Raw genomic sequence first — 15,299 nt, forward strand, 5'->3', positions numbered from 1 at the left:
TTCAAAAGATTTTGATTTTGATTAAGGGTTGATCTTTAATAAGTTGATAATCTGAGTTGTTGTGTGCTTTTTTTTGGGTTTAAACCTTCAAAGATTCTCTAAAATCAATTTCGATGGATGGTGGTGGAGATTGCCAGTGCTTTGTATATGTGTGTGTGTGTGTGTGTATATGTATATATATATTTTTGTGGTGAAGGACTATGATGGTGGTGGTGACTGTGATGGTGGTGGTGTCGTCTATGGGGGTAGAGGTGGAGATAGAGAGAGCGGGTGGACAGTTTTGTGTAAAGAGTGAAAGGGGAGACAAGATGAGGGTTAGTTTGGTCCAATAAAATGACAGATAAAAGTCAAAGGGTAATACTGTCAATTCACCATGTGACAAGTGACTATTGGGGTGCTTTGTTAACTTTATCAAACTTGAGGGGGCCTCATTGTTTAAAAAGAGGCAAATTTTCATCTGACTGTCAATAGGGTAAACCTCAGGGGGTGTGAGTATAATTAATCCTTAAATAAATTATCTATTTTGATTTTAAAAAATAAAAAAATAAAATCACCATTGAATAAATTCTCTTTTGACTGTCACATATAAAATTATCAATATGGAATATATTTTCTTCTTTGAGAGGACATCCGGATAAAAAGAAAAGAAAATATAACACAAGAAAAAAATAATAGTAAAGGAAGTAAAGAAGGTAAAAAAAGGTTAAAATTGTATAAAGGATAGTTATGACATTATAAAATAAAGGATGATGCATTAATGAATTCAAGGACATTATTGTCATTTTTTTTAAAAGAAGATTGTAAATGGAGTGAAAATGAAGAAAAGTGGAGTGCCAATATTGCTTCCTATTCTTAATTCTATAAAATACCTTTAATAATGTAATTTGAATGTGACTTAAAATGACGAGTGAAAAAGACTTTATTTATACCCTCACGAGACAGCATGAGGGTATATGTTGCCACTCCCAAATGAATTGTCATCTTTACTCTACTACTAAATGCAGCATTCTAAAGTGATTCACATTATTATATAATTTATAGATTTACTATTAACTACCTCCGCTCTTAAATTATAGTATCATTTTAATTTAAAACACTAATAAAACAGCAAATTAACAAAATTCAATTCAAAATATATATCATCAATCATTGTGCTAGTTGATGATAGTGAACCATATCTCAACTCAAGATATGGCTCTCATATTGTTCACAAATAAAGAAACTTAACTAATTAATAAATGGAGCAAACAACAATGATGTGGTCCAGTGGACAGAAAGGTATGGTCATTTTCAGAAAACAACATTGATATTTTTTGGTCTCCAATTCAAATATCAATGCAAAGTGTTACATCTCCAAAATAACCTCAGAGAAAAGGCAGATATTCGTATCCTGTCAATTTCTTTCAACCATATATGATGTTTTTCAATTATCAAACCAATAATTAATAAACAATAACACAATGTGAATTATCAAAATTAGTTTCCTTAACTTCCAAAAGTCATTACTGGGATGAAATTTCAAAGGTACAAATTTAAGAAAGCCAAAAAAAAAAAAAAAAAAAAAAAAAAAAAAACACTGGACGACCTGATTCAAGTTTACAAATGGAACTTCTTCAATACCAGTCTCTTAGAATCCTATGGAAAAATATCAAATGGTATCAGGCAAATGTGTATGAGTGAATTTCCTTTACTAGAAAAAAACCTTCAGAAGATTCATTGATCTCTGATTTACCGGAACACACAGGATATTATTGTTGAGGACTGTTAATACCTAAGCACAATTTGCATCATCGAAAGCATGGAGGCCAATTAGAGGTTATGGATGCTGCTCAGTGTCACTGATTGTTCCTTAGGAATGAATGATGAATGTGGTGTTATATATATCTTCCTCAGTCTTGGGTCTACCCAGCATAAATAAACTAGGAACACAATGGCAGTGTTTCATTAGGAGCATGACCATTTATAGACATCAAAAAAGAAACATTCAGTAGCAAAAAGTCTTCTAAATCAACATGTGGATGCTCATATAATTAAAGGAATAATGTATACAAGAAGAAAAAGATATTACAATTGCATAAAGCAGTAACAAGTCACAGAAATAAGTGCCAGATGTACAACAGAATGGAAAGAGCAACCCAAAAGTGTTATAAATATAAGTCCTTTCTTTCTTTTGTTCTGAAGATGGTGAATCGCATAGAAATCCTCTTACATTTAGGATCTTCAATTGCTTCCTCTTTTATGTGCGCCTTTTGAGTTGGTTTTTAGAGTATAAGTTGAAGAACAGGTGGGGATGTGTTAAGACACAACCAAAGTTAACTAACTGAAATCATGAGGTCTGTTCAATGAAGTGACTGACATGAACAGGTATAAACTGTTTTTTGCCAGAAGGTCAGGCATTATATGAAATGGGAATTTCTAAACCCAACCAAGATTTCACTTGATGTCGACAAATCAATTTGCAGAAACTGTTATCATGACATTATCTGAAGTGGAAGAAGAGACTCTTGCTTGCCTTTGACGAAGAATGTAAGTTCTGCTGGTACAACTACCAATTTCAACCACTCTTGCAGCTCTTCACCATCTACTTTTTCTTTTTCTGAACAAAAACATTGTTAGACCACCACTTAATACTCGACTAATTTATAGATAAGAAGTGCTTATATCATATCTCATAGCGATACAAGCCATTTAACACATGATATTTGATTTATACGAGTTTCTCAGGCAGGTGGGCAAGTCTTTAATTTTACTTGATATAACATCATGGAGATGTTACTGGAACTAAATTTAGCAAAGTTCTATAAAGTATAATCTAATTCAAGCAACAGTGACAAATTACCTTCCAGATGGGCACCAAGCCCCTCCAAAACAGTAGGATTAGCACGAACAACAGAGAGTGCTGTTTCAAGTGCAGATTGCAGCAATGCTTTGACCTCACTTTGAACAAGATCAACAAGATGCCCCTGTTATGTTCAGTGTAAGGTCAGTATTTGCTACACAACTAAAATGGGAAAAAGAAAAGGACATCCACCAGCAAAAGCGAAGAGATAACCTGATCCCTTCCCCAAGGAACGGAACCCCCAGACTCATCAATCCCGCCACCAGAAAGTGTTGACACTGAGACAGGGCCAATGGTCTGATTAAGACCATACTCAGCCACAGCCTTGTATGCCATGTCTGTTGCACGCCGTATATCATCAAGTGCACCTGTTGAAACCCGGCCTGAGTAAACAACTTCTTCTGCTGCACGTCCTCCAAGAAGAGTAACCAAGCGTCCACGTAACTCATCAACAAAGAGCAAATATCTGTCCTCAGTTGTGGGAGGAGAGTAAGTAAAACCCAATGCCCCTCCTGATCTAGGCAATATGCTCAATTTCTAATAAGACAAAAAAATCATTGTTACAATTGCATCACCTTTGTGAAGTACAAACTTTTGTGAGTGTAGCCTGCAGGCATGTGCTGAACTTCAATACAAATTTACTGGTGTAAACAATTCAAAATTCCTTCTTGATTTGCATATTAGTTACTAAGATGCACATGTACTATAATCTGGAAATATTTTGTTCTTAAAATTACACATTAATCGCAAAATTACACATTAATCGCATAGAATGGTTATTCTCACCAAAACTCAAATACTATCAAAATATCAACTCCACCACATCACATGCTAGCTATACATAGATTTCTTTCATTCAAAGTTGCTGTTGCTTGCTTCCTCAAATCAAGTAGTTGACCATGAATATCTCAACTTGTTATTTGTTTCCTTACATATAGGAACTAACTGAGAGATACTCTCTTGTAAAGTCTATATATACTCTCTTGTAACACATTGAATATACATCGATTTCTCCCAGTACTTCTCTGTTACTGTTGTTTATTAAATACCCTCGGACAAGTATATGATGCAATGGATTGGTTCCATTGATACTGAGGTGTATTGCCCATATTTGTAAATAGTTTGGTTTACTCTTTCCGAAACAAAGAAAGATGTAAAGACTATACATAATAAGAGAGAGAGAGAGGGAAAACAAAATTATGTCAAGGTTACGGTATCTAACCATAAAGAAGACTGCAAAATAAAACGCAAACAAATAGACTGCTGCAAGTAACAAACTTTAGCAGACGCAGGATAAAAGTGACATCTGAGATGCTCGAGAGTTGCCAACTCTCATCATAGTCTGCTATATTGGATTAGTATTTATTATATTAACCACCAAGTGTAACACAAGTGATGACTGTCTATGGAAATGAGCAAATCTATGGACCACTAATAGTCATTTTGGCACAATCACAATAACCAAACACTTAACACTTGCAGATTTAGGGTAAGAGAAGATCATATCCCTATCATGTTACCTACAGATAACACCTCCAAGATGTACCAGGTTTCCAACAGAGCACGCAAAGAATTTCAACTTTAACTAAAATAGAAATAAAAAACAAAAGATACAAGACTCTAGTTTTGATCTAAGAAATTTTCCAACACAAGTCCTATTGGCTTGAACATGAAAAAAGAAGTTTTCAATGTAAGTATTATCTAGCCATTTCTGCATGCTGAGACAAACAACTTTGGTTTTCATTAAAAGAAATTGTGAATTTCACTTCCACCCATGTTTCAATGAGGCTCAAAAGGAAACGAAAACAATACAGCTGCATTGATGGAAACAATAGGAGATTTGGTCCTTACAAGAATAATTAATGGTACACATTAAAACTCTTTATTCACTGAATCCCACAAAATAGCCAAAAGTTAGAAAATTAAACATTCTTAGATACTCTTATATTCTATTCCAACCAAACAATTCTAATATCAAGACTCAAAAGAACAAAGCCAGACAAAGGTATCAAATTCCACATCCCTTGTGGCTGTGCAAAAAATGCAAAAAATAAAGTTACCAACTTTGTGGTATGGGGTTGGCAAGTACTTTGAATCTAGGAAGCTATTGAAAACCCCTCATGCTCCCCACCCCCTTGTAGAAAGGGAGGAGTGGGAGATAGAGAATAATATTTTCAAATACATTACATAAGAGTCAAATATTTTCAAATACATTTAGACAACAGTCATATTGTTTACCTCAACACGTGGCTGACCATGAAGAAGATTTGCAACAGCAGTTCCAACAACAGCATGTCCAGCTTCATGCCGTGCGACAACAGCTTTCTCAATTCCCTGCAACTTGGCAGTCTTCTTTTCTATTCCCTATAACAAGTGAAGTTATTAGATGCTAATCAGTTACTCCAAGAGTTGAAAGTACACTACACGCATTTGAAAATTTTTGTCGAGCTGAATCTTATGACCCTCAATTTAAAAGTAGGCCAGAATCAAGAAAACTATGCTCAATAATTAAAATGTAACAAGCAGAAAACTACCCGGATTGCTAAATCAAAAAGGGCATGGGTACATAAAAGTAGGGGTGCACAAAAAACTGGTGGAACCAAAAATCGAACCGGACCAGTCGGTTTGGGCCTTTTGTTTTTACGGTTTGGTCTGGTCCTGCTTCCAAAAATATGGAACCGTAATTTTATGGTTCGGTACTGGTTCGGAGTCCTTCAGAACCAACCGAACCAAACCGTTATATATAATATTCCCTAACCCAACCCTAAAAATCACATTACGTCATTAACTCATTATCAATTCTCACACATTTCATGCCACCCTCAACACCGCACGCGACCTCCTCCTCCTCTCTATCTCTACACGGTACACCATCGCCGCCTTGGTCATCCCTCACCAGCTCACCTTGCCACTCTCTCTCTCAACCCAGTACACTGTCAGCGCCTTACTACACATTTCACTCTATTAGTATTAGCCAGCGATTGCCCTGCCCCTTTTCAGCGAAGAAGGTTGGATTTTTCTCCACTTCGGCTTTCTTTGTCTACCTCTTCCACAATATATTTATAAGATTAATAGGAGAGAGAATATTGATTTCTCCATATATCTTATTTTATCTGTTTAGTAATATATCACTCTAATTGGGTTTGTCAAAAACGAAGTCACTTTTGGGACGCTGCGAAGGCGATGCAATGCAAAAGAGAGAGTATCAAGGTTCCACGATTTTCGATGATCTCCTTCAAGCTTCGGAGGTACTTTATAACCAGTTTCAACTAGTTGTGTATAAAATTATTGTAAATGTTTACTCTGGAACAAGGATTGATAAATGACCTTCAATTAGAGTTTTATAGTTAGTTTATAATAAGTTTATTTGTGCTATATTTTCAGTTTTGTTACAGCCGATCATCCTTTACCATCCTCTCTCTTTCTAATCTCTTGCTCTCATCTTCAATTCTTGAACCGTGTAACCGAACTGGTTCCTCAAGGTTCGGTTCGGTTCGGTTCGTCCTCGCAATCCAGTTTGATTCCAATTTTTGTGGAAACGTTCCGACCGATTTGGTTCCAAAATATTCCCAAACAGGTCCAAACTGAACCATGTGCACCCTTACATAAAAAGCATTGACATGCAAAGTCAACAAGCAAATAACTACATGATGGAAAATCAAGCACTCTCTCAAGGACAAGAGCCTCAAATACTGAATTTTGAGTCACCAAAACAGCCAAATAATTCATGTAACTGGGCAGATGATATGATGCATGTGTCCAACATTATGCTGCAGGAAGCGAAACAAGTGACGCACATAATTTGTTCCCAAAAAAGTTAGTAAGATTTATTCTAAGATTTGTCCGATTGAAAATGACATTCATATTTTTGTGCACCAAGTCCTGTTCACTTTTGTATTCTGCATCCTACACACAAACATAATCATTGCAATTAAGAATTCGGGACTAAACCATGTGGGCAACATTCTCTAAACAAGGTGTCTTCTCATTCCAAGATCTCATTGAATTTTTTTCCACATCTACATGATTTTTCGCCAATTTTTATACGAAGGGTACACAATTCTAAGAACAAAATTCTTCTCAATTACCATCACATCTAACCCCATCCATACTTCACTAGTTCAGCTATTAGTAGGGGTAGCATTTCAGGTTGGCGTGTCATGTTCGTGTCTTGTTAGGACATGGGTATCCTGTTATATCGGTCAACAAGAACACGACATGATGGCACGATTATTAAATGGGTAAACACGACACGGCACGTGTAACTCGTTCAACAAAAGAGTCAAGACATGACATGACACGACAAGACACGTTTAATTATAATTTCACACTATTAGGGTGAAATCAACCCGAACACAACACGTTTACTTAAACGGGTCATTTCTAATATGAACATGACACGTTCATTTTACATGTTTTGTTAAGCGGGACACATCTTTGTCGCGCACATTTAGTTAATCAGGTTTAATCGGGTTCTAAACGGATTGGTGAATCAAACCCAAACACAACACATTTAATTAGTGTGTCAATTTGGATGAACACGGTTACAACACGAACACGATTAAGGCAAGCACAAACCCACGTGTCGGGTGTTGTGTTATTATGTATTGTCACTCCTAGCTGCTAGATTCTTCTAAGATACTACAAGCAATTTTATTTTTTTTTTCCTTCGGTAAGGTAAAACACACACACATACCCACATTTGCCTCTTATACCCAGGGATTTTTTTTTTGCCTCTTATGAGATTTGAACTCTCAACCTTCCACTTGGAAGGTAGAGGAAATACCACTAGAGCTAAGCTCTTGATGTTAGAAGCAAAATTGCTACAGCAATAATACTCCTCCACCCGTCCCAAAATAAGTGTCCATCTTTCTTTTTTATGGCGTCCCAAAATACTTGTCCCACTTAAAAAGTTCAAACAAGATATTTCATATCTTTCCATAAATGCCCTTGAAGCTTTAAAAAATTTCAAACTTGAGTATATATATATTCAAACTTGAAAGGGTAACTTGGTAATTTTAAAAGGGGACAATGCATTAATTGTATGTCACCTTAAAAACTTCTACTCCCCAAATTGGACACTTATTTTGGGACGGAGGGAGCACTATAATAACATGTGAAAACTCGGAAAATCATGCAGGGTTTGCAACAATTAAGAAAAAAACTCAATTAAAGAAGAACAGCTTAATTACTAGAAAGTAGAAACTAAAGCATTTTTAGCGCCGATAACTGAAAGTATCCAGGGCAAGAAACTATTTTATGATAATAAGTGTGCAGAACGTTTCTGAAGCACTATGACCTGGAATAGTGACACATTATCACGACGCGACAACTTAAGGAGTTAATAATATATTGGCGTAAAAGTAAAAACCAGAAAACATGTGATATAAAATGAGAAAAATCAATAAACTTAGCAAGTCAAAAACAGATCCCCCAACACATGCACGTGCAGCATACACAGATGGAAAAAGAGACAAATGGAAGGAGACAGAGGGAGTTACAGCTATTGTTCGTTCCACTGCTTGAACAAAATCAATTTTCTCCACCACAATTTTATTCTGTCTTCCCGCCAATAAGGCAGCTTCATTAACCAAATTTGCAAGGTCTGCCCTGTGCAGTATCCAAACATATTACTTTGAATGTGTTAGCAAAAATCATAATATGCCAAAATAGGAAGACCTAGCCACTTCAATGTATCAGAAAAGATGATTACCCAGTGAAACCAGTGGTCATAGCAGCAATATCACCGAGATTAACATCTTCTCCCAGAGGAAGTTCTTTCTTAGAAACGTGTACTTTCACAATGGCTTCTCTTCCAATCCTATCGGGTGTTTCCACCTAAAACCCCCCCACATGATACAGATTGTTTAAGAGAAAACCGAGAACTTGTTTTGATGTCAAATTTCAACATGCTAAGAAGTAATATCGAACAAAACAACAATACACAGAGTTGCCAAGCCCCTAATTCTCAAAGGGAGGTCAGGGGTTCGAACCTCAGTGGAGGCATGTGTGTGTGAGTACCAACTAGGAAAAAAAAAAATGCTAATAAGTAATATCGAATAAAACAACAATACAAACCATAACCACACGATCGAATCTCCCTGGTCGGCGAAGTGCAGGGTCTAAGACATCAGAGCGATTAGTAGCTCCAAGAACTATCACAGCAGAGTTGCTATCAAAACCATCCATCTCCTGCAGTGTTGAAATAACACATGCTAAAAGTTATAGCATTCTGGAAGCAGAAAGACAGATTAAAGGAATCTTACAGTGAGCAACTGGTTCAAGGTTTGCTCTCGTTCATCATTGCTGACAATGCGAAATCTACCATCACGGCTTTTTGCCACGGCATCTATCTGCACGGAAGGAAAAAAGTGACTTACAATTCACCAATGATATCTAAAAGTTAAATATGAAAAAAAAAAAACCGAATATCGCAACCTCATCTATGAATATTATTGACGGTGCTTCCTTCTTTGCCCGTGCAAAGAGATCTCTGACTCGGGACGCTCCCATGCCAACGTACAATTCCACAAACTCACTTGCAGAACAACTTATGAAAGGCACCTCAGCTTCCCCAGCAACAGCCTTTGCTAGGAGTGTCTTACCAGTCCCAGGAAGACCCACCTGTAAGATAACCAAAGTCATGCTTACAGATCATGATTGAAACTCAAATTAAAAGCAATTATATCACAATGGCATTTATCTCAGCTAGAATGTTCTACCAACAATGTCACACAAGTTGGACGTAAATACCCTTGCTGATTGAACTCAGAAGTCCATCAATGGAAAAGAGCATTCAGTCGATCATATAAACATCACTATCATAGTTTATCCACCATCAGTATAATGGGACATAAGAAAAAGATAATTCGAAAGATTGGAATAGTGTTGCCAATATATTCACATGATATCAGGTTTAGGAAAATTCCTCCAGGAAAAAGGCTTAGCAAATAAGTTAAACCACTGCACCTTCACCACAGTTGCTGAAGTAAAGCTTCTAGACCATCATGGAGATGTGACTCCATAAATTATGCAGTCTCAGGAATTACAGCATTATCACACAAATAATTTACATCGTAGCATTTACTCCTTTTTATCCACCCAAATGAGAAAACAAATTCATTCTTATTCTGGTCAAAACTCACCAGGAGAACACCTCGAGGTGGGCGAGCACCAAGACGTGTATACTTGTCCGGATTCCTCAGAAATTCCTGGACAGTAAACATGAACACATAAACACTTCACTAATTACGAGTCTCCACGGCTAACACAATTTATAATCCAGCAGCATTAAAAACAAAAGATGAGGATTCTCTAACATACCACAATTTCTTCTAGCTCCTCCTTGGCCTCATCAACACCCGCAACATCAGCAAATGTGATAGTGTCCCCTTGTTCAGACACCTTTGCTCCACCAGAATTGCCAGACTTACGGTTTCTAAGCTGGCCAGCTGTATGCTGTAGACATTTTGCAGGAAATCAGTAAGTATCATTTACTGAGTAGCATCATGTTTCAAGGAACAGGGAAAAGTGGTAAGCTGTTCACACCTGAGAAAAGCTTACAGGGAAGCGGTGAAGAAGTCCTGCAAGCACAGCAACATAAAACAAAGCTATCTGCAAGAATCAAGCAAGGTCAAAACCCACTGAACTTCGATCTCAAACAAAAAATTGCGAACTCCAAACACAACAAAATATTCCAATTAAAGCAAGCACTAAGCCTTAATTGAAATTATAACTCAACTCAACAAAGTACCTTTTTCCCAACTATTAGGGGTCGGCTACATGAATCATGTTTTTCCATTTTGCTCCATCTAAGGCCATAGTTTCAGACCATATATTGTCATATCTTTTCCTACCAACCCTACCCATGTTAATTTTAGTCTTCCCCTCACATTACCCTCAATATAGACTATGTTACTCCTCCTAACTAGTGCACTTATGGTCTTCATTGTACACATTCAAACTATCTTAATTGATTTTCTCTCATCTTATCTCCAACGTGTGCTACTCTTAAACCATGCCAATTCATTTCATATTCTATTCTTTCTCGTCTTTCCAAACACCCATCTCAACATTCACATTTCTGTCACACTCAAGTTAACTGAAATTATATTAAAAAATAGAGAACAGATACACATATATACACAGGAACTGCAGAAAAGCAACAGAACTATCGCTAGCATCAGGGAACTCTGATCTGGTGTGCGTGCACAAGATCTCTAATTTTAGAACCCACTTATTGTTGGTCCAGACTCCAGAGTCACAGGAGAAAAGAAAGTCGCAATTTTTAACGGGCAAGGAGAGAGCACACAACGAGTGCATATGACACCTTCTACACTTTTAAAAAATATCCACATACCAAAAAAAATGTCCTATCCTTCATCATTTCGTTCGGTTTTACAAAAGGTCATCTTATTGGAAACAATGCTAGGTGTAAGAGAGATATGAGATCAATCTACCTATTCTTTACCAAAATTATGACACCAGATGATTGAGGGGTGAAAATTTTAACTACCCACTGGCGGCAAGGGAACTTCCCCAACTAAGAAAGTGAAATTAATTGGAATACTGCAAGGGTGTAAAGATATGAATTATATACCAATTTTACGACATTTAGATGTGATCAAATTATGAGCTTCCATACATAAGAAGTAGCAAAAATGACACTATAAGGATGCTAACAAATGAAGATATGGTTATTGATAATGATAACTATCATCATCATCATTAGAATTAGTACACTTGGAAAACAATTAAGAGAATTAATTCTGATGCTTTAAAATGACAAAAAGGTAAGTGGAATGCCAAAAAAGATTGTAGGCTGAGACTGTAACAGGAAATGATTTTGAATGAGGATAAGGCTTTCAAAAGAACTAACTGGAGAAATCGGGTTACCCAATTCCATGAAAAATCAGATTCCCATGTTGCACCGCACCACTACTTCTGAGCCACTACAAAAATGGAATATACTGATTTCTAGTTCGCACCAAAAGGTGTGTTATAAACCTTAAAATGGTAAACTTATAATGCACACACACACACACACACACAAATGGAGGATATAATGCAACACACTACAACATAGATTAGGAGATAAAAACAAGAAAAAATAATGTTCTTCTTTAGTTTGCAACAATTTACAACCTTAAATAGAAAACAAAAACTTCCAAAGGGAAAAAGAGAAGGATATACACTAATCACAATATCTTGAAACCTATGCCCTATAGCTCCTCCATGTAGGACCTAGTTATTATTATTTTTTTTTTCACATAATAGGTATATACACGCTTTTTGACTAGAAACACTTATAATTGTAAGAGATAAATATTAATGCAATAATATTTTTTAATAACATAAAGATATCATTTCCAAAACACGTAAGCAAAACCCTAGATACAAAGATCTCCAAAAAGATTCGATCATCTCATTGAGAAAAGAATAAAACATCCTTCCACATTAAAGAATCTTAGATGAAAGTGATATACGCAACTCTTACTAGGTACTTTAAAAAAAGTAAAAGAAAATACAAAAGGATATGTGTTGCATAAATATTGGCTCCTAAAGATCCTAAGTTTCATTATCCATACTTTGTGCATTTTCCTTCTGTTCTATTCTGGTTTTATTTTTGTTTTTTTGGATTTAACTTTCAACCATAAGCTCCCTCAGGAAACAATGATAAGTAGCATTGACCCTAGTTATGTTTTAGTAACAACTAACGTATACTTCTATGTATCAAAGATATTGTGATAATAAAGAATATGAACCACCCAGGAGCAACTATTTGCAACACATACCATTAATTGGTTCCTTTTATTATTATTATTTTTATTGGTTGCAAATAATTGGCAGTTTAAAATAAGCAAATTTAATATAATGTTGTGTTTGGGAGCACCAAATCAGCACTTGAAATTGAAATTGGATGCCGATTCAGTGCTCCAAAAGTAGCTTAATGTCATGTCTCGCCATGGAAGGTTATGCCACGCAAATGACACGCAAGCATGGGTAGTCTGCATGGCCAGAACATTCTAGACTTCAAATCTACATTTGTGTGGGGTTATCCAGAATAGTATTGACTTCTCTAATATAGACTAAAACCCTCTACAGTTCTAGAGATATATCTTCGATATTCTTTGGGAGTGTTTTAGAACCCCATCCTATAATTCTCTCTGTCGTTGGATCAATAACACATGTACATATTTTAGTCCTTCATTGTAAGGCCGTGTCTATAAATAGGGTGGGAACTCATAGCTGTAAGCATTCTCTAAAAGTGTACATTCCCTTAATCTCTCTTGCTCACTTGCCCACATTTCCTCAATCTCTCTTGCTCACTTGCCAACTAACTTTTCTTTCGCGGTCACAAGTAAGCTAGCTACTAGAGTCACCATGATGAATCTAGGCATGTAAAGAATTCAGCTTTATCAGGAACTCCAAGAATTTGACTTTAAGAGAGAGAAAGTAACTAGAGGGAAAGCTAGGGATTACTTTTCGGTTTTCTTATTTTACATTTTTCAGTTGTATCTGTTTGGAATAAAAAATGACATTTTTAAACCACAAATTGATGATGTGTTCAATGTATTAATGTGAATTTTTTTTAGTTCAGCAATATTTGCGATTCCTCAAAAACAAAAATAATTCTTTTGTTCAACAATCAAATCCAATCCATCCATCAAAGTGAAACCTAAATGATAACAATATTTCAAGATGATAATTTAATAAAGAATTCATTAAATCCATTCAAAGCACATTTAGTAGACATACACATAAAATCTGCATAAGTCAGATAAGTGAGGAAGTTTTAGGTTAGAGAGGTCTAACTTTTCAGTTTTCAATGAATGTTGAACATGATATACTGAATACACAAAGATCTTACCAAAGCAGAGTTCATGAATCCGCCTGACCGCTTATCCGGAGAACCAAACTCGACATCGTTTTCAAGCATCCTCTCATAAGGAGTCTTAATATCAGTTGGCCTTGTAGTTGTGTAAATAACTCGCTTCGTAGGAGTTACACTCCGAAGCAACAATTCAGAATCCTGTAACTTACTAGCAATTCCTACCTCACTTTCTTGACTACCCTGCTCCGACTTCAATCTAAACATAACGTGCACCCCATCAACTTCAACCTTCTGAACCTGATTACTGTTAATTTTACTCAAGAAATCACTGTACGGAACGCTGACAAACGTGGTCGGAGTCCTTGGCTCCGACCCCGGCAACGGAATCCCCGGCCGGAGCAACCTCATAACGAACATAACAATACCTAATTGCAACAACAATATACCGATCTCCTGCGCCTGGATTATGGGCTGCCACCGCCACTTCCCTCCCTTCCACCACCCACCTTTCCTTTGCTTCTCTCTCCTCGACGACGGAGACGGTGGAGAAGAATTCGTCCTCGGTCCAGTCTCACTCGCTCCTTTGCTTTCGTTGGCCTTTGCTTCACTCTTTTCTCCCGTCGAATCACTGTCTTGCTCGCACGCTCTAATTCTACTATCTCTCCAACCTCGATTCCTCAAAAAGCCTCCCCAGAGGTCAAACCCTTCCGGTCTCGTCAAAACCCTAGATTGTCTGTACATGTTGCTCGACCCGAACGACATCGAATTAGTGACAAAAAGTTTCGGCTTTTCATGTAGAACCCTAAATCGATTATAAAAATACCTATATTTATATAAATCTTTGGGATTATTGCTCGAATATACATGGATGTTTCTATGAATTATTGGTTGCAGAGGTTCCATGACGGACATTCTTGAAACCCTAGAATTTAAGGGAGGAAAAATCGAAGAAATTTATATGTATTTGCGTTTGTCTGAAGATTTGAGGGCATGTATTCTGCTAACACGAGAGAGAAGTGCGAACATAGAAGAAGAGCGGGGTTCAAGGAGAGATGTGCGCCGTTGGATCCAAATGTCTGGCTTTTCTGACCGTTAATTTACGTCTTTGTGTGTTTTTATGTTTTCGCGTTATCCGAAAGTGAAAAGAGTTCACCATTGGATCGTATTCGAAGATTGAGGAGGAGATTCTCTGTATCACTGACCACGTGTGTAAATATTCTGGTTGGTGGCCACGTGTAAGATATCGATTGCTACCTAAAAGACTAAAACTGAGAACACACATTCGGTTTGGTGGGTTCAGTCTGAAATTTGGACGTGTTGGGCGTGGACCAGACAATAGGTAATTTGGTTATAGCCCATTTGGTCTAATTAACCATCAACTCAACAACACTGTCAATTTCAAAACATAATTAACGTAAAAGCATTTGAGGACGTTGAAATATATGCATATAATTTTTGATAAGTGCTAAACATATATGTTGACACCCGTATAAAGAGGGTGTTCGGGTCAACCAAAAAAAAAAAAATAGTACAACACAAATTCTTAAAAAAATTCTTTCACCTTCTTTCTATTCTCCCGATCTAATATTAATTTGATCATCGGAGGCTCTTAGGCCGGTACCACAC

The 15,299-nt window shown here is 36.6% G+C and overlaps 1 protein-coding gene across 1 annotated transcript; it reads right to left on the reverse strand.

The window, feature by feature from the left end:
• Window positions 1-2,000: 2,000 nt before the first annotated feature.
• On the reverse strand, window positions 2,001-14,831 carry LOC132269357 (ATP-dependent zinc metalloprotease FTSH 7, chloroplastic-like). The gene is made up of 13 exons (XM_059770520.1): window positions 13,710-14,831; window positions 10,388-10,453; window positions 10,163-10,297; window positions 9,985-10,050; window positions 9,278-9,463; window positions 9,106-9,192; window positions 8,918-9,031; window positions 8,553-8,677; window positions 8,341-8,449; window positions 5,078-5,203; window positions 3,053-3,376; window positions 2,840-2,963; window positions 2,001-2,596 (listed from the first exon to the last, which is right to left on the reverse strand). The coding sequence occupies exons 1-13, from the start codon at window positions 14,583-14,585 to the stop codon at window positions 2,472-2,474; spliced, it is 2,463 nt and encodes an 820-aa protein (XP_059626503.1). The 5' UTR covers window positions 14,586-14,831; the 3' UTR covers window positions 2,001-2,471.
• Between the last annotated feature and the right edge of the window lie 468 nt (window positions 14,832-15,299).

The sequence above is a fragment of the Cornus florida genome, unplaced genomic scaffold (assembly GCF_030987335.1).
Source record: "Cornus florida cultivar Cherokee Brave unplaced genomic scaffold, ASM3098733v1 CherokeeBrave_3.0.0_Hap2_Chr08, whole genome shotgun sequence".
Taxonomy (NCBI): domain Eukaryota; kingdom Viridiplantae; phylum Streptophyta; class Magnoliopsida; order Cornales; family Cornaceae; genus Cornus; species Cornus florida.